Here is an 18,537-nt window from a genome sequence, read left to right on the forward strand (position 1 = left end):
CAATTATGTCTGTATGAGGGGATAGTGAAGACAACGCTGATTTGCCCCGGGGATCGTGTGACATAATGTCATGGGATAACGGGAAGAGCCAATGCTGGAACGGAGCCGGCACCAGAGGGATTCTGAAGTTGTTCGAGTATTGGACAACCCCTTTAAGAATATGCTATTTGCCCGTCTCATACCCAACAGCTTTTTTTTGTTCCAACCAATTTAAACCATGTTCACACCACTTGTTTAGCGCGTGAGCCAGCAGGAACGATCCCAATGCTGCTCCAAAAGTGTCCATAGGTCTCCATTGGCAGATGGAGGTCAAAATGGTGCTCCGTCTGACCCACTATTTCAGTGTACCACAAAGTAAAAAAAAAAAAGGTAAGGGATAGCGTTACGTTCTGTGCTACCGCATCCCACAGAGCCTAGTAAAGAATATATAACCAAGGGGTTTATGCAGCTCACCTATACCGGTGTCACGGATCAGAAGGTCTGAGAAATAAATACTGGAGGAACCAAAGGCCTGATCCAGCACCAAAGCCCTCTCTTCTTTTTCTTAGAAAACTCCAGAGACACAAGAAACTAGCTGGAATAGAAAAGCAGGATTAGTCATGATGAATGATGGTCATCCGAAACGCGTTGGTTAAGCCTGCTTTTTCCAATATTTGGCACAAGATCGACCCTTTGTTTACTAAAGAATATATACATTAAACCTTGACATTTACACGCATTTCCTGAAATAGTATATACCTCCATCAGAAGACTGTGATATAGTCCCACTGTTTATGGCGACTGACATTGCTGTATACCTTTTATATACAATAACCACTTAGTTATTCCAAACCTGAAGAAGGTATACTTATATACGCGCTAGTGATGAGCGAGCGTGCTCGGATAAGATGTTCGAGTCCCCGCAGCTGCATGTCTCGTGGCTGCTTGTTATTCGATCCCTGTATGTGTTGCGACTGTCAAAAAGCCGCCAGACATGCAGCTGCCGAGACTCAAACATATTATTCGAGTACGCCGAAGACACTCTGTTAGCACCCGAGCATGCTCGGATCTCTAATACCCACCCAATGGACTCTCTTTTGGCCTCCCCTCAGATTTGGTGTATACTTGACCTCCAAACATATGCTCTGATCGCGATGGGAGCAAAGCCGAACTTAAAAACAGGGCTGTGGAGTCGGTAAGCCAAACCTCCGACTCCTCAATTTCCATGACTCCGACTCCACCAAAATGGGCTCCGACTCCACCACCATGACTCCACAGCCCTGCCAGGGCTGTGGAGTAGGTAAAGCCAAACCTCTGACTCCTCAATTTCCATGACTCCGACTCCACCAAAATGGGCTCCGACTCCACCACCATGACTCCACAGCCCTGCTTAAAAAACAGACAACGTCTGATTTTTTTTTTTGCTTTAATTACCGTAAATTTTTGGCAGGTTTCCTTTAAGCATTGGCTCTCTCTCCCCACCACATCCTTCCCAAAAACTAATTTGTATCTTTTTAAAGTTGCACAGATCTTTTTATTATTCTTTTTTCCCCATCTATTGTTAAAAGACAATACAAAGAGGGTTTGTAAAACTCAGCACCGACGGCAGAAAGCGTTTGCTGCGCAGTAGACCAATTAATTGTTCTTTGTAATGTGTGAAGCTGGATCACAGACAATACGTCAGGGGAGATGTCTATCTCCAGCTTTAATATGGAGAAAAGAAGAAAAGTCGGGATTTTAATCTGCGCGAATGGCGTTTGTTGCTGTTACTGGGCTTATGTGAAACTTCCCGAGAGATGGCAAGTGGAGATCTACACCAAGTCACCAACGAGTAAAAATTTCTATTTCATATGTATTATAAATGGGTTTCCGGTAATAGACGTTATTATTAGTTATTGGGACGCCAGGCAGGTTTGTGGTTAATTATTTACTTCCTTGATTTATTCCTGTCGCTGGATTTGTGACTTTTGTGTTGGGGGCGGGGGTGACAAAATGCAGCATTGCCCTCCTAAAACAAAAAAAAAAAATTACCTACTAAAGGGGCCCCCCTGCCGTGTGGCTCGCCATCTCCCTGTAACTGGAAGACACGTTAGATGAAAATCGTCTGAACCTGCTGATTATGGCAGGACCGGCCCCTATTAAATGGAGGCATCTCTGCTCTCCCACAACAGATGATGTCAGTGTAGAGAAGGATCTTCGAGTTGGAGTTTCAGCATCTGATCCTTCTTGTGTTTTGGGGACAAAAGCCACTGCCAGGGATGTTTAGCAGCAGCTTTTTCATCTCTCTCGTTGATAACGCATGGACGATTGTCCACGCCGAGTTGTCATGTGTACGGGACATTCTGAAGAGACAGCTGTTAGCGGAACAGTTCTCATGTGGATGACCAGCTTTAGGTTCCTCTACAACCTCTAACTCGCACCCATTAGCAAGCCACTTTAAGAACATTGAGCCCGGGCAGACATCCGAGCACATACTAGTCAACCTAAGCTTTGGTGAAAGGCGGCCACTGGTCCTGGGGCCCTCGTGATTTTCTTTTCTGTTTGGAGTGTTTATTGGTCGTGGACGCTTTTGATGGGCCTTGTGATAGACAAACATTAATGGGTTGTCAATGTCCATTACTCAAAAACCCGTTATTAATGTGCATCACGTGAGCACTGCAATTAATCAGCTTCCTCTATTGAGCTGCAGTGGTCATACTTTGTCCGAACTAGGAAAAAAAAATCACTGGTTGCAGCATTGAGTCTGTTTGACCCCAGCAGAAGAATCACTGATGGGCTGTAGCGCTCAAGTGAAGGCTCTGCTTGATGTTGGCCTAAGCGAGGGATGCAGCACTCTGACTACGAAAGACTAGCGCCGGTCTGGGAGCTGAGTGTCAATTTCTATCTTTCATAGTAATATATTCATCCTGGTGGCATGGCTGATGTCCTGTCCAGTGACCCAAAACATAAATAATTTACCATAGAGACCTTCTGCTCCAGGATCAGACTGGAAAGGCTGACGTCCATGACCATCCATGAGCCTTGGGCACCTATGACCCTGTTGCGGGTACACCGGTTGTGCTTCATTGGACCATTTTTGGTAGATAATAACCACTGTGCACTTGGGAACACCCCACAAGATCTGCCCAGTCCTCAAGTCATCATATTTTGCCCAAACTGTCTCTGACCCATACCCATTTCTTCTGCTTTTCACTTATTAACGTTAAGACTTGGCGGTTCACTTGCTGCTTATTATTTCCCAGCCCGGACAGGTGCCATTGGCACGAGGTGTTCATTATTCGCTTCACCTGTCATCAGGCTTAATTTGTGGCTGATTTATGTGTATCCATTGTCATATACTAGCCATATACTGTATGCTCCATATCAGGAACCCAGGAGACGCTTTTCATCTGTCAGCTACAGACTAGTGATGCCGTTGTATAGCAGCCGGTAAAATACTAATAGACCCCCATCTACAGGCTGCCATGAAATTTTCCAGTTCTGTAGACTGGGATCAAACATCCAGGACTGATTGCCGCCAAGATGATAGACATCACATAGCTCTGCTCTTATGACGTCCAAGCAGAATTATGAATGCAGCTGTGGATATAATTGGAGTGGAAATTTGGCAAAATATATATAGGGGTGATGGTCGGCCAAAGTGTTCTCCTGCCAGAGCCTAACACAAATGATCACATCATAAGCATGCTTATCCGAACACCGACATTAAAGGGAGTCTGTCGGCACAAAATGACTGTTCCACCCGGCACCCTTGATGCAAATGACCGTTCTGTTCACCTTCACAACTACTTGTTTTCCATTGACCTCCACCCCCATGTGGCTCCTTGTCAATCAAGGAAGAGGAGGTTGGAGATGATGGGAAAACAAGTAGATGGGAAGGTGCACGGACCCATTTGGCTATGTAAAGGGTCCATCAAGCGCCTGTCCTTTGGTGTCGACAGTCACGTCAGACTCCATTTAAATTTTCTAATGATGGGAGCCAAGTGGCTGCTAGTCACCTGCTTACGTCACCTGCCTACTTCTTATACTATAGGAGCGACATAACAAAGGCTTTACTCTATTTTTATGATGCGGAAAGGTACAAATTGAGTACAATCCAGGCCAACCGTGAACAGAAGCTGCAGGGAAAATATATTATGTGATATTGAAAGATGACCTGTCATTCGCCATCAATATAAAACCAAAAGAAAAGAACTGAAGTATAAGTTGGTATGCATGCAACGTGTAGGAGCGTGTTCACACTGGCCATTAAATAGACGGAACCTAAGACAGAAAAAAAAATGAACATATACCCTGCTGTAAGAAAGTATAAAGCAATAGTGCTTATAAATAACATGGGGTACTTCGTAAACACCGCTTATGACCAAAAAAAAAGCCTAAACACCATCCCACCAGCGCCAAGGTGACCAAATCATGTTGTCTCTACCTTAGTTTTTGTGTATTTAGTGGCCCTTGGGAAGATGGTCGTACAAGTTGCATGTATACCAACTTATATTCCAGTTCATTTCTTTCGGTTTTGCTTTAGGTTCTTGCACAGAAGTGTGGCCGTCCATTAGTCAGGGGCCTCGGTCCTATTTGGCCCTTATTCACATTGACTGACACATGGTAAGGTTTTAATACTAGAAGTTAGGACCGTCCCGATTTGGTCACCTTGACGCTAGTGGGATGACTTTTACACCTTTTTTGGTCAAAAGTGCTGTTTACTAAGCGTCCGACGTTATTTATATTCACTATTGCTTTTTGCTTACTTACAGCAGGGTATATGTTCAATTTGTTTCTATCGTAGGACTTGCCATAGATATGTACATTTTTTTACTTTGTGTAAACGCCGCTATTCTGTCCAAATTTGGTCCTATTTTTCTTTTGTTCCTGCGCCTCTCTGTTCCTGAGATATGGCCCCGTTGTCACTGTATTTAAATCTAGTCCTTTCACCAAGGGGGTGTGGTCCGTATTTAGAAGCTACACAAAAGCTGATGACCGCACCCATTTAACTAACAAGACTAAATTTAGAGACACTGAAGAGGGGGGGGCCATATCTCAGGAACGGTAAGGCGCAGGAACAAAAGCGAAACCACGCCGGATTCAGGAGAATAGCGGCATTTACACAGGATTAAAAAAAAAATAGCTTTATGGTAAGTGACACTTCCTTAAATTGGTTTCCATCCATGCATCATATAGGCATATCTTTTACACCAGAATGAATGCCGATGTTGGCAGATCTGGGTCGTGCTACTATGACTTACATATGTCCCGGTGGATGAACTGGAACAATCCCTTAAATCTCTCCCATTTCCCTTTCTTGTTTTATGGCCACTCGGGCAATCCAGAATTTGCGATATATCTCCGTGTTGGAGCGTTTCTCCTCTGACCGTGATCTGCAGCACAGAATAATATAGAGTTAATAATTCAATATCCAGATTATCTCCCCGCAGCACAGTCTGCCTTAGAAAAGCCATTATTATGCTTCTCCTGTACGGGCTGTTGGTTTATGTCACAATGATGGTGAATGCTGCACGATTATTAATGTCATGTTAAGTCGGTGAATTATCCTTTTGTCTGCTTCTTTGTCCTCTGCAGTTGGCTTCAAGGTCAAAGCGTGGAAATGAATGGGCTCTAACGGCAAGAAAGTCACGGGCTCTGAGTCCACAGAGGTGCTGGACAAACGGAAAAGAGATTCAGTGCAAAGACCCCACTTACGGCTGCACAGCAGCATAGTGGGGCCCAAGTTAGGAGATAGGCAAAAATATATTCTGATACATATGCACAAATCTAACAAAGGTCATATGTACACGGCGGCCTGTTATGACGCTCAGCAGCTGGGGGCTTCAGGTTTTTGGAGCAGGAGGAGAGTTGAACTGATGCGAGTCCTCAAGCACCCCATATACGTAAGCTGAAAGTCATCTGAATCTGCCAATTTCCGTGGGACTGACCATCTGAATCGTATGTGGTTGGTCTCCTGACTCTACCTCGACAGATGATATCAGACTGTTGGAGTTTCGATACACGATCCTTTTGCTTTCAGGGGAGACAATCCCTCATCAGAGATGTTTAGCAACAACTTTGTCTTCACCTGGTCGAAAACATACCTGAACGCTCAGCCGTGCCGATCACTTACATGGATGGGGTAGTCGGGAGATATAGCGGTCTGCTGAACTAACGCCCGGCCGACTTCTACCCTGTGTGGGGCCGGTTTTACACTCGGATTTAATCAGGGTTTTTTTTTTCTCAGCCTCAGATTGGGATGAGAAAAAAAAATCTCAGCATGTGCGTGCCATTCAATCTTTACACACCCGGGTCCTTTGAAAAAAAGGCAATTCATCTGCCGTGTAGAGTAAAATCACAGGGTGACAGGTTAGAATTGAATAGATAGAATAGATATAAATTTGTCAGTCACTTATTTAATTAGTACACTGCTTGAGTAGCTCACTGTACATGTATTTTTTTTTTTACATAATAAATTATTTTCTGAAAAAAAAAAATGGTGTGGGGTCCCCTGACATTTTATTAACCAGCAGAGCGAAAGCGGACAGCTGGAGGCAAATATTTATAGCCTGAAAAGGGGGTAATACCCATGGAGCTTCCCAGGCTATTTAATATCCGCTCACAGCTGAATACTTAGCCTTTCCTGGTTATTAAAATGGGGGAACCCCAAGAAAGACATTCAATTAATAACCAGCAAAGGCTAGGCAGAAAGCTGAGGGCTGATATTAATAGGCTAGGAAGGAGGAATGGATATTGGCCCCCTCCCAGACTAAAAACATCAGCTCTCAGCCGGCCTAGAAAATGTGCATCCATAAGATAAGCTAAATCTGTCACTTAGCCTCATTCTTCCCACTTGCCCTGGTCTGGTGGCAAGTGGGGTGATCGTTTGGGACAGCGTTTGATGTCACCTTTGTATTGTCAGGTGACCGCAAGCCCAGAGGTTAGTAATGGAGAGGCATCTATAAGATGCCCCCATTGCCAACACCTAGTGATATTGTATTAAAAGAACACACATCAAGAATAAAGTCCCTTAATTGAAATATAAATAAATCTAAGTATATATAAAGTGTGTGTGTGCGTGTGTATAGATATATATATACATATATATATATATATATACATATATATATCCGAAAAAGTATTCTATGAACAACGCTTCCTCGTAGTGGGCATAGCAAGCAGCAATGTGAAACCCCTCTCCATAATGGGGCGCTATATGTCCCCGCGTGTGATCAGACAATGACTGCTCCTCTCCTCCCTGTACAAATAATGAATACAGATGTCACATACAGACAGATATGAGCCTTCTTACTTTACTTCTGTCAAAGAAAATATTCTATCTCGCCATTCCTGTTTACTTTGATGTCGAAAAAGTGACACCAGGAAATGGCCACCATTATATCAGTGACTGATGGCGGCCATTATGCCCAGAAGCATTAACACTTGGAGAATATTGCTGCCATATACCTGTAGACTCTGTAGATGTATCCGGATAATAATAATACAATAATTCATCACACTCTGACACTACACAATAGAAGAATTCTTCTTTTTGGAATAAATCATTCTTTCATTCATTGACCAGGAGTTTGCTAAAAAAATAAGGCCGATATCCAAGACTCCCAGCAGACGTAGAAAATGGCCAAAGATGCGGCCACCACTAGGGGGAGCTGACCGCACGTGTGTAATATTGCTTCCATTGGCCCGTAATGGAGGTCTACAAATATAGATTTAATGCAAAGCCACAGAAGGAGGAATCAAAATTCCCCGAAAAATCCAACAATTAACTCTGTAAACAAAAAAGGGCAACAGTGTTTACTTGCCCAAGTCACAGAAACAGGATGCAGCCATCCCATGTAATAAAGATGGCGGCAACACAGGTGCAAAATACTGATGAGACAACCACTCACAGCCTACCAAGTCATGGAGGGGGAGAATGCTTAGTATCAAAACTTCTCACAAAAAAGGCTTGTATAGGGCGCTGGTCACACACAGGTGGTGCACAGTGTCTGGCTTACAGCCTATTAGTGATGCACTTACTATTAGATTGCACGGGCTGCCCAGCACTACATTAGTGCACCCCATGAGAACAGACACCCTAGTTTACAAGACCAACATTGATAGGTTTGTCTGCACCATGAAGAAAAATATAATGTGCAACATTATATGCAAGTTCTTTTGACAAAATTAGAATATCCTCAAAAAGTTAATTTATTTGTTCTTCAATACAAAAAGTGAAGCTCTTATATTGTATAGTCATTACAGACAGAGTGATCTATTTCATGTGTTTATTTCTGTTAATGTTGATGATTATGGCTTACAGCCAATGAAAACCCAAAAGTCATTATCTCAGTAAATTAGAAAAATTAACAAAAAAACACCTACAAAGGCTTCCTAAGCGTTTTAAAGGGTCCCTTAGTCTGTTTCAGTAGCTCCACAATCATGGGGAAGACTGCTGACTTGACAGATGTCCAGAAGGCAGTCACTGACACACCCCACAAAGAGGGTAAAACCCTTGTTGGCAGGCACAGCAGTCAGACTTATTTTTGTAGTTGATGATTAGCTTTATGTATATGTCAGGATGAATTCTGGTCCACTCCTCTTTGCAGATCATCTCTAAAAATCATTAATATTTTGAGGCTGTCGCTTGTGAACTCGGAGCTTCAACTCCCTCCATAAGTTTTCTATGGGATTAAGGTCTGGAGACTGGCTAAGCCACTCCATGACCTTAATGTGCTTCTTTTTGAGCCTCTCCTTTGTTGCCGTGACCCATTTTTAATTTCCTGGCGGAGGAAGGAGGTTGTCACTCAGGATTTTACGATACAAGGCTCCGTCCATTCTCCCATTGATGCGGTCATGTGCCCTTAGCAGAGAAACACCCCCAAAACATTGTTTCCCCCTCCATGCTTGACAGTGGGGACGGTGTTCTTTGGGTCATAGGCAGCATTTCTCCTCCTCCAAACACAAGTTGAGTTAATGCCAAAGACCTCAATTTTTGTCTCATCTCACCTTCTCCCAATCACTCACAGAACCATCCAGGTGTTCATTGGCAAACTTCAGACCAGGCACATGTGCCTTCTTGAGCTGTGGGACCTTGTGGGCACTGCAGGATTTTAAACCTTTACGGTGTAATGTGTTACCAATGGTTTTCTTGGTGACTGTGATCCCAGCTGCCTTGAGATCCTTAACAAGTTCCCCAGATCGATGTCGATTGAGAGTCATTTTGTATTTCTTCCATTTTCTTACTATTGTACCAACAGTTGTCTCCTTCTCACCCAGTGTCTTACTTATGTTTTTGTAGCCCATTCCAGCTTTGTGCAGGTCTATGATCTTGTCCCTGACATCCTTATGAAGCTCTTTGGTCTTGCCCATGTTGTAGAGGTTAGAGTCTGACTGATTGAGTCTGTGGTCAGGAGTCTTTTATAAAGGTGACTGTGTAAGACAGCTGTCTTTAATACAGGTACCGAGATTATTACAAGCGTCTATCTGGTCTGTAGGAGCCAGAACTCTTAATGGTTGGTAGGGGATCAAATACATATTTCTCACTGCAAAATTGAAATGTATATAATTTATACAATGTAATTTTCTGGATTTTATTTTTGATGTTCTATCTCTCAATGTTAAAATTAACCTACCCTTAAAATTATAGACTGTTCATGTCTTTGTCAGTGGGAACACATTTCAAAAACCTGACCTGCACATCCAAACATAGACTAAGTGTGAACAGGTGCTGAACCCAGAGTCGCCAACTCGTATATAGTTAAGTAAATAAGGCAGCACACTGCAGCGCTAAAACATGCAAACTTGAAAACACGAAATTTGAACTGCATTACTGCACTAGAAATATGAAAAATGAGAGCTTTTAGCGCATAAAAATGGCCAATTTTATGTGTACCTGGTAGCCTCTTTACGGCATCTCTCTTATACCAGGTCCTACACTTGCCTTCCTCGCTGAGAATAAACGTCTCCATCTGAATGGGTACATGTGAAACCTCTTCTTAGACTAAAATTCTCTCTCTCTGTGGAGGGGTATTGGACCTGCTGCAATTAAAACACCTGTGGCTAGGAGGTGGAGTGCACGATCAGAAGGCTAGAGAATACATTTCAAAAATGTGACCTGCACATCCAAACATAGACACAGTGTGAACAGGTGCTGAACCTAGAGTCGCCAACTCGCATATAGTTAAGTAAATAAGGCAGCACACTGCAGCGCTAAAACATGCAAACTTGAAAACACGAAATTTGAACTGCATTACTGCACTAGAAATATGAAAAATGAGAGCTTTTAGCGCATAAAAATGGCCAATTTTATGTGTACCTGGTAGCCCCTTTACGGCATCTCTCTTATACCAGGTCCTACGCTTGCCTTACCTCGCTGAGAATAACTGAGTCTATGTTTGGATGTGCAGGTCAGGTTTTTGAAATGTATTCTCTAGCCTTCTGATCGTGCACTCCGCCTCCTAGCTTTCAGGTGTTTTAATTACAGCAGGTCCAATACCCCTCCACAGAGAGAGAGAATTTTAGTCTAGGAAGAGGTTTCACATGTACCCATTCAGATGGAGACGTTTATTCTCAGCGAGGTAAGGCAAGCGTAGGACCTGGTATAAGAGAGATGCCGTAAAGAGGCTACGAGGTACACATAAAATTGGCCATTTTTATGCGCTAAAAGCTCTCATTTTTCATATTTCTAGTGCAGTAATGCAGTTCAAATTTCGTGTTTTCAAGTTTATATGTTTTAGCGCTGCAGTGTGCTGCCTTATTTACTTAACTATTTGTCAGTGGGAAAACTTACAAAATCAGCAAGGGATCAAATACTTATTTCCTTCACTGTATATCTATGTATTCTATCCTATCCTATCCTGTCACTCTCTGATATTACTGTACGTGGCAAATTAATTGCCGTCTTTTCTTCTATCGCATGCTGTGATTTTACACGCACGTCGAATACGTTTGAAAAAATAAACGGTGATGTGAGCTTCCCCATAGATTAACACTGGGCCGAGTGCTATGCGATGTTTCCTCACGTAGCACTCCCCGTATTCAACGGTAGTGTGACTCCGGCCTTACTTGCACTGTGTATTAGGGGGCACTTAGTTGGAATGCCAGATTAAAGGAATTTCATTATGTGAACAGTTTCGTCAACAGTGAGTTAACCAGTGCTACGGCCATTTTTCCAAAGGTGTCCAAGAGCTGGATTTCAACACCATGGCATCAGGCTGCATCTTGCTGGTACTATTAGTGCCTTGCGTTTTTTAGATGTGCTACCATGGTCCCCGGACCTGTCTCCCATTGACGAGATCTGGGATATCATTAATCATCAATTGTAAAGGAAGCTGCCAGCAGCGGATCTTGATGATTTGTTCCTCAGACAGTCATTGATAGCAGCCAAGATTGTATGTCCGGGGATTTCCATGTGTGCGACTCATACTCTATTTTGTTTTGAAAATTGTTTCCATTTTTTCATCATTTTCATATCGTTAAGATCTCTATCCATTCTGTGATTTCCAGAATTCCAAGTCATGCTGCATTTTCTATGTTCAGAAGAGGATACTGTGTCTTTATTAGTTCTCTTTACTGATAGAAATAAATGGTTAAAACCTTTTTTTTTTTCTAATTTACTTGTTGCATCTCACACTTCTGTGCATAAATCAGGAGGCGAGCGTAGAAAAATGGATGGGTTTTAAGATGTGATACTTGGCACGGCTAAGGCTAGAACAAAGATTTGTCACGCCTGGTTGGCGTAAGGAGTGAATATGTAAAGATTATATGTTTTAGCGAAAGCTGATACATCTTGCTCATATACTTCCAGTAATCCTTCCAGATGAGAGATCTGCTCTTTTTTTGGATATCCCTTTTATTCCCGTAGACAAATTGTACGTGCTAAATTGATTTTGAAGGATTAATGCCGGCTGCTGTCGGCGCCGCTGATTGCTTTTTCCACCACCCAGACTTCAATGGCTGACTACTGTATAGCCAAAAAAGGTGCTGAACATCTCTGCTATTACGAGAGGCGGCAGGAGGGAGATGCTGTAAATGGTATTTTACTGATAGATGCAGAAGATCCTCTCAAATAAGTAATTTGCTCCAGGATATGTCAAGTAGGAAATGTTCCATTGTCACCAAAGGTCTTCTTTAAAACATTTTTGTGTTTACAACTCATAAGCAAGCTGATGCGTCTCCATGGTAACAGACTACAAACGAACAATGTGTAGTCTGATCCTTTTAATTTCACCTTTGCCAACGGCGTCAGCACCCCAGTGCAGTGAACCCCCTTCACCTAGAAGTGATATCCAATGTATCTATGGCTCATGCTCAGACTAAGCCCCTCTAAATAACGGCACCGAGGGTCTGACTGCTGTTTAACACCTTAGATGACGCTGTCAATCGTGACCGCAGCATTTGAGAGGTTGGAAATGGGAGTGAGAGGTTCCTTTTAGTCCCTCATCACCCTTTGATCACCAATTTAATTGTCATTGTCATGGCATCCTGCTGATGGTCCCTGTGTATACCACGTGTGTACACCGGGGCGTCGTAGAAGAACGGTAATGTCACAATACAAAAATTTTTTTACATATTTGGTTGGTTTCACCATGTGTTGAAGTGTCTGAACTGAAAAAATACCATATTTATCCCATACTATGAAGGTCAAACTGAAAAAACATCGAAATAACAGAATCGCTATTCACTTCACCTCCCCAAATATTTCCCCCCTTATTGACCCCAAAAATGGTTCCGTTAAAAACTACAGGTCGTACCACAAAACAAGCCCTGATACTTATTGGCTTTCGATTTTTTATTTTTTTTCCCCTTCTTGCGTTCTAAAACCTAAAGAGGGGCTAATCTGGACTCTGTCACCCAAGGGCCCGCACAAACCTGGAGCCGGTCATGGTGGATTGTCCATCACCCGGTGCATGCGGTTACCTGCATTGCCTTCTGTCTCACCGTAGAGAGTTTCTGGCTATTAATACTCACATTTTGGTTTGTTACAGTTCGAACAGGAGAACCAGAGACTCGTCAGCGAGATGAACAGTCTGTGCGATGAAGTAAGGTAAACTTGTCCCATGAGCTTCAGCTTGAAGTAAACCCATTTATATTCCTGTAATATCTTATTTTACGATCAATATCTATCGGCCGGTTTCTTACACCACCATTCCGCGTAGTGCTCAGTAGTGTCTCTGTGTGCCCAATGTCCGATTGGCCGGGTCAAACAATTCCTGCACTGTCCCTTCTGACGCTTAAAACCTGAGGTTCCACTGCCGAAATTCCCTCTTGTGACTTGTGTTGTGATGGCGAGCCTCAAATCTTCAGATACAGTGGGGAAAATCAGTATTTTATACACTGTCGATTTTTCCCACCTACACTGAATGTAGAGGTCTGTAATTTGTATCGTAGGTACACTTCACCTGTGAGAGACAGAATCTTAAAGAAAAATACACAAAATCAAACTGTATTGGTTTTATATAATTTTATTGCATGAAATAAGTATTTGATACAATAGAAAAACAGAACTTAATATTTGGTACAGAAACCTTTGTTTGCAATTACAGAGGTCAGACGTTTCCTGTACTTCTTGACCAAGTTTGCTCACGCTGCAGCAGGGATTTTTGCCCACTCCTCCATACAGATCTTCTCCAGATGTTGCTGGGCAACATTGAGTTTCTTCTCCCACCATTTCTCAAAGATATCCATAAAAAGTGTATTTTAAAGTTTGCAACAAGCCACCTGGGAGACACACCGAACATGTGGAAGAAGGTGCTCTGGTCAGATGAAACCAAAATCAAGCTTGCCTTTACGCCAAACGGTATGTTTGGCGTAAAGGCAACACGGCTCATCACTCTGAACACACCATCCCGACTGTCAAACGTGGTGGCAGCATCATGGTTTGGGCATGCTTTTCTTCAGCAGGGACAGGGAAGATGGTGAAAATTGATAGGAAAATGGATGGAGCCAAATACAGGACCATTCTTGAAGAAAACCTGTTGGAGTCTGCAAAAGACCTGAGACTGGGACGGACAATGATCCCAAACATAAAACAAAATCTACAATGGAATGGTTCACAAATAAACGTATCCAGGTGTTAGAATGGCCAAGTCAAAGTCCAGACCTCAATCCAATCGAGCATCTGTGGAAAGAGCTGAAAACTGCTGTTCACAAATGATCTCCATCAAACCTCACTGAGCTCGAGCTGTTTGCCAAGGAAGAACGGGCAAGAATTTCAGTCTCTTGATATACAAAACTGATAGAGATATACGCCAAGCGACTTGCAGCTGTAATCGCAGAAAAAAGAGGCGCAACAAAGTATTAAGTTAAAGGGGCCGAATAATATTGCACGCCCCACTTTTCAGTTTTTGAATTTCCGCAAAAATGTAAAATAACCAATAAATTTCGTTCAACTTCACAATTATGTTCCACTTGTTGTTGATTCTTCACCAAAAATTTACATTTGGTATCTGTGTTTGAAGGATGATATGTGGGAAAAGGTTGAAAGGCTCAAAGGAGCCAAATACTTTCGCAAGGCACTGCATGTGCTGGCGTGAGCAGCATTCCAGCCTTGTTCAGGTCTACAATTTTGTCCCTGGTGTTGTCGGCTCTTTGGTCTTGGCCATGGTGGAGAGGTTGAAGTGTGATTGAGTGTGTGGAAAGGTGTCTTCTATGCAGGTAATGAGTTCAGACAAGTGCAATTAATACAGATAATGAGTGCAGAGTAGGAGGGTTTCTTACAGGTCTGTGAGAGACCGAATTCTTGCTGGTTGGTAGGTGATAAAATACTTATTTCATGCAACAACAAAAAAAGCAATTGAATTATTGAAAAATCATACAATGTGATTTTCTGGTTTTTATTTTTAGATTCTGTCTCTCATACCTATAATAAAGATTACAGACCTCTTCATTGTAGGTGGGAAAACCTGCAATATCGGCAGTGTATCGAATACTTATTTTCCCCACTGTATGTCTTCTTATATGTGATGACTTCATGTTAAAACAGCACCTGATGACATATCTTGCATGTATGACATCACAGCATAGAGCTAAGGCTCTGCTCACGCTGGTCATGGCGTCTGTTTCTATCAGAAGCCACTAGTCTGTGCAGGATTTGTTAACAAAAACTCGGAAAGTTCTCCATCGACACCTGCAAAGGAGAAGCCATGAATCAAGCCTGTGTAGGATGGAGAGGCAGTCAACTTTATAGAAATAACTTCTTGCTTCATCCAATTAAAGGCATTATTTCAAGACCATGATGTGATAATGATGCCGGCCCAGCTTACCCATGATCTCCTCCATGGGTCTGGTTTCTGAAACCTTTGGGAACCTCTGTAATTGCTGTTTGGAGTGATGGCCATACAGGGGAAATGTAGTTTTGCATAGGGGCCATCAAGTGAACAACTCTTCGCAGGATCCTGGTCTTTACCTCTACGTTGGCAGCCTGGCCACTTCAAATGCCGGTATCCTGGATGCGTCATTTAATTTCTATGCCTTCCGCGATGTCACAACGTGTCATGATTATTGGAACCCAGTAATCACAAGAGGAGCCCCAGTATACCTTCATTCAGGTGCTAGCCGAGGAAGTTTGCACTGTCCTGGCCCGGCTGCCAAGGAGTGCCAACGTGGAGACTGGACCAGAAGTTGTACCAAGATTGGAAGTTATTCCCTATTCACAGCATAGTGGATAGGGGATAACTTCCCGATCACTAGGGGTCAGACCACTGGGACCTCCACCGGTCCCGAGAACCTGACTAAAGCCTTGGGGGATCATGACCACTGCTGATGTATTCATTCTTATGTCAGTGCCAAAGACCGGTCGATTGCTGCGCTCTTCTCTCTCTGGCGCTACCATGCTTGGAGCAGATGTGTGCATGTTCGACCACAGTTCCATTGACACGGGGTCTTCAGAGCCCTGGTTCATGGGTTCTGCAGACGTCACAGCGATTGGGCAGTTATCCAGTATCCCAGGGGTGGACAGTGACAGAAGAGGACCTCTGTGAAAGAACAATATATGGGCCCTTTGCCTCATCATGCGCAATTCAACCTGCTTTAGAGGAAGAAGTGGCCCCCTGACCTCTTAGATACCTGCACTGGTTGCACATAGGATATGTTCTCCTCTATAGGTAAAGCATAGCTTCCAAATTTGAGAATACCCCTTTTAATCTGTGATTTTCTTGTATATGTATAAAAAAAAAAGCCAAAGGCTATCTTCCCCATTGAATTGTTGTAAATGGATAGCACAGTTTCCATGTTCTGCTCGTGATTTTCACAAACCCATAGACTTGTCTTGGTGACTTCAATCCATGACCAAAAACTGACATGTCGCCACAATTTTTATTTTTAATTTTTATTTTTTTTTATGTCGAGTGCATGATTTGTGAAAAAACATGGGCTTGTGAATACCACTAAAGATTATAATAAGTACAGACGTCTGATCGAGATGTAATAGTGATCATCCCAGTAGGACATCAGGGCGTTACCTGGCTGCTGCTTCCTAATGTTGTCACTAAGATATTATGCCCATATGGGAAAAAAGTATGTAAAATTCTGCACATAAATTAATAAAACTTTGATGTCAATCTGCCCCTTGGGAGTAATGGAGTGCACGTTTCTGCATTTCACTAGAATTCTACGTGGAGCCTAAGGGGTTAACATGTGGTAATGTATCAGATGTAAGCGGCAGCCATAAATATATCGCCAAAGTGCTTTTTTTTTTTTAAGCAAAAGCCTTTCTCCATGGCAACTAGACAACGATGGAGGAGTTGTCGCCCTTGCTGTCCTCCTTCCTCTGTAGTCAGGCCGGTCTCCACCATCGAGGTGCTGTCTTTTACTATTCACGACGGAGGGACAGGAGCAAAGAACGGCCATAATTACAGGCCGAGTGCTTAGTTACGCACACAGATCTGCGTTGATATTCTGCATATAGGCCGGCGTTTCATTGTAAGGAAATGTGACATTTATAGTGGTTTTCCATCATATGTGACCATTACTTCACGAAATGTACAGATGTTGGTGAGGATCGGTCCACAATCCTGACACGTCCAAATTAGCAAATACCTCTAACCATAAACACACAAGCATACTTTTTGTGCCGTTCCTCCGTTATTCCACCTGGCTACCATTGCCTTAGTCAGTGGAGTGTGTCCTTACATTGTATTTATCAGTATCATATTGCGTCAGGACCTGATACACAAGAATTGTAACACCCCTTTGCCAATTTATTCCTACATTTCAAGGAAGCATAACATGTTCCAATTTTTGTTTTGCCCATTCTGCAAATTCAGCGCGCCGATCTGGCATCAGCCATCTTTTGGCGGATATTAGCTACTCACAAATGGCACCCTTACAAAATCCAGCTGCTGCAGCGTCTCAGCGACGATGACCCAGATCGGCGCGCTGAGTTTGCAGAAACAAAAATTGGAACAGGACTCTGTTTACACAGAACATTATGTTCAGTGATGAGGCAAACTTTTTTGGGTGGGCCATTTATATGGATACACCTAAATAACATGGGAATGTTGACAGTTCTCTTGCGTAGGGTGTCTTGCATTGAAATCTGCAGCAATGACACGGGTACTGCATTCACCAGACATCAACACAATTTCTATCTGCTCCTCACGTGTTAACCTCTGCGACATGTCAATGGCTGTAAACAAAGAGAAACTTGTAAATAACTCATGGAAGAATACAGTTATTTTAAAACCACACACACACCATTGTTTTTCTTATGAAATTCTCAATAAGTTTGATGTGTCACATGACCGTCATCCCATTGGAAAAAAGTTTTATCCCATTGGAAAAAAGTTTTATCCAAAATTGCCGACATGGTCACCACCCATCTTGATAAGTTTTCCCCCTCCCATATACTAATGTGCCACAAACAGGAAGTTGATATCACCAACCATTCCCATTTTGGTGTATCCATATACATGGCCCACCCTGTAGAAGGCAAACAGTGCAACATTTTTAATTAAACTAGGCTACAAATATGATTTTTAGCTCCTAATGCATGAATATGAGTAAAAATGTAAATTGTCCTCCAAGGTAGACAGCCCCTTGTAGAGTCACAAGTGTGTGTTTGGCTTCCCCTTTGTAGCTGCTTTACCTCACTTCTCTCACCACTGGATGACTCCTGACTTTATCATGCTGATGTCCAGAAAGGTTATTGTGACCTGTACAGTGTTCAGCACTCTATACTGTGTGCTCTATGGTTGGCGCTCATTGCTTGACACTCATTGTTCTTTGCTCGGCACTCTTTGTTTGGCGCTATGTGCGCCATGGTCAGCGCTCTATGCTCTGTGCTCCATGGTTGGCGCCCTTTGTTCGGCGCTCTTTCCTCCATGGTCGGCGCTCTTTGTTCAGCGCTCTGTGCTCCATGGTCGGCGCTCATTGTTCAGCGTTCTGTGCTCCATGGCCGGCGCTCTTTGTTCTGCATTCTGTGCGCCATGGTCGGCGCTCTATGCTTCATGCTCAGCGCTCTTTGTTCGGCGCTCTGTGCTCCATGGTTGGCACTCTTTTTTTCGGCACTCTGTGCTCCATTATCGGCCCTCTATGCCCTGTGCTCCAAGGTCAGTGCTCTTTGTTCTGCGCTCT

General features: G+C 43.1%; 1 protein-coding gene across 1 annotated transcript in view; it reads left to right on the forward strand.

Moving 5' to 3' along the window:
* STX18 (syntaxin 18) overlaps positions 1-18,537 on the forward strand; it is a 197,491-nt gene that overhangs the window by 149,463 nt on the left and 29,491 nt on the right. The window contains exon 8 of the mRNA XM_069744834.1: positions 12,951-13,009. Coding sequence (XP_069600935.1) covers positions 12,951-13,009 — 59 coding nt within the window. The remainder of the gene's footprint in view (positions 1-12,950; positions 13,010-18,537) is intronic.

The sequence above is a fragment of the Ranitomeya imitator genome, chromosome 1 (assembly GCF_032444005.1).
Source record: "Ranitomeya imitator isolate aRanImi1 chromosome 1, aRanImi1.pri, whole genome shotgun sequence".
Taxonomy (NCBI): Eukaryota; Metazoa; Chordata; class Amphibia; order Anura; family Dendrobatidae; genus Ranitomeya; species Ranitomeya imitator.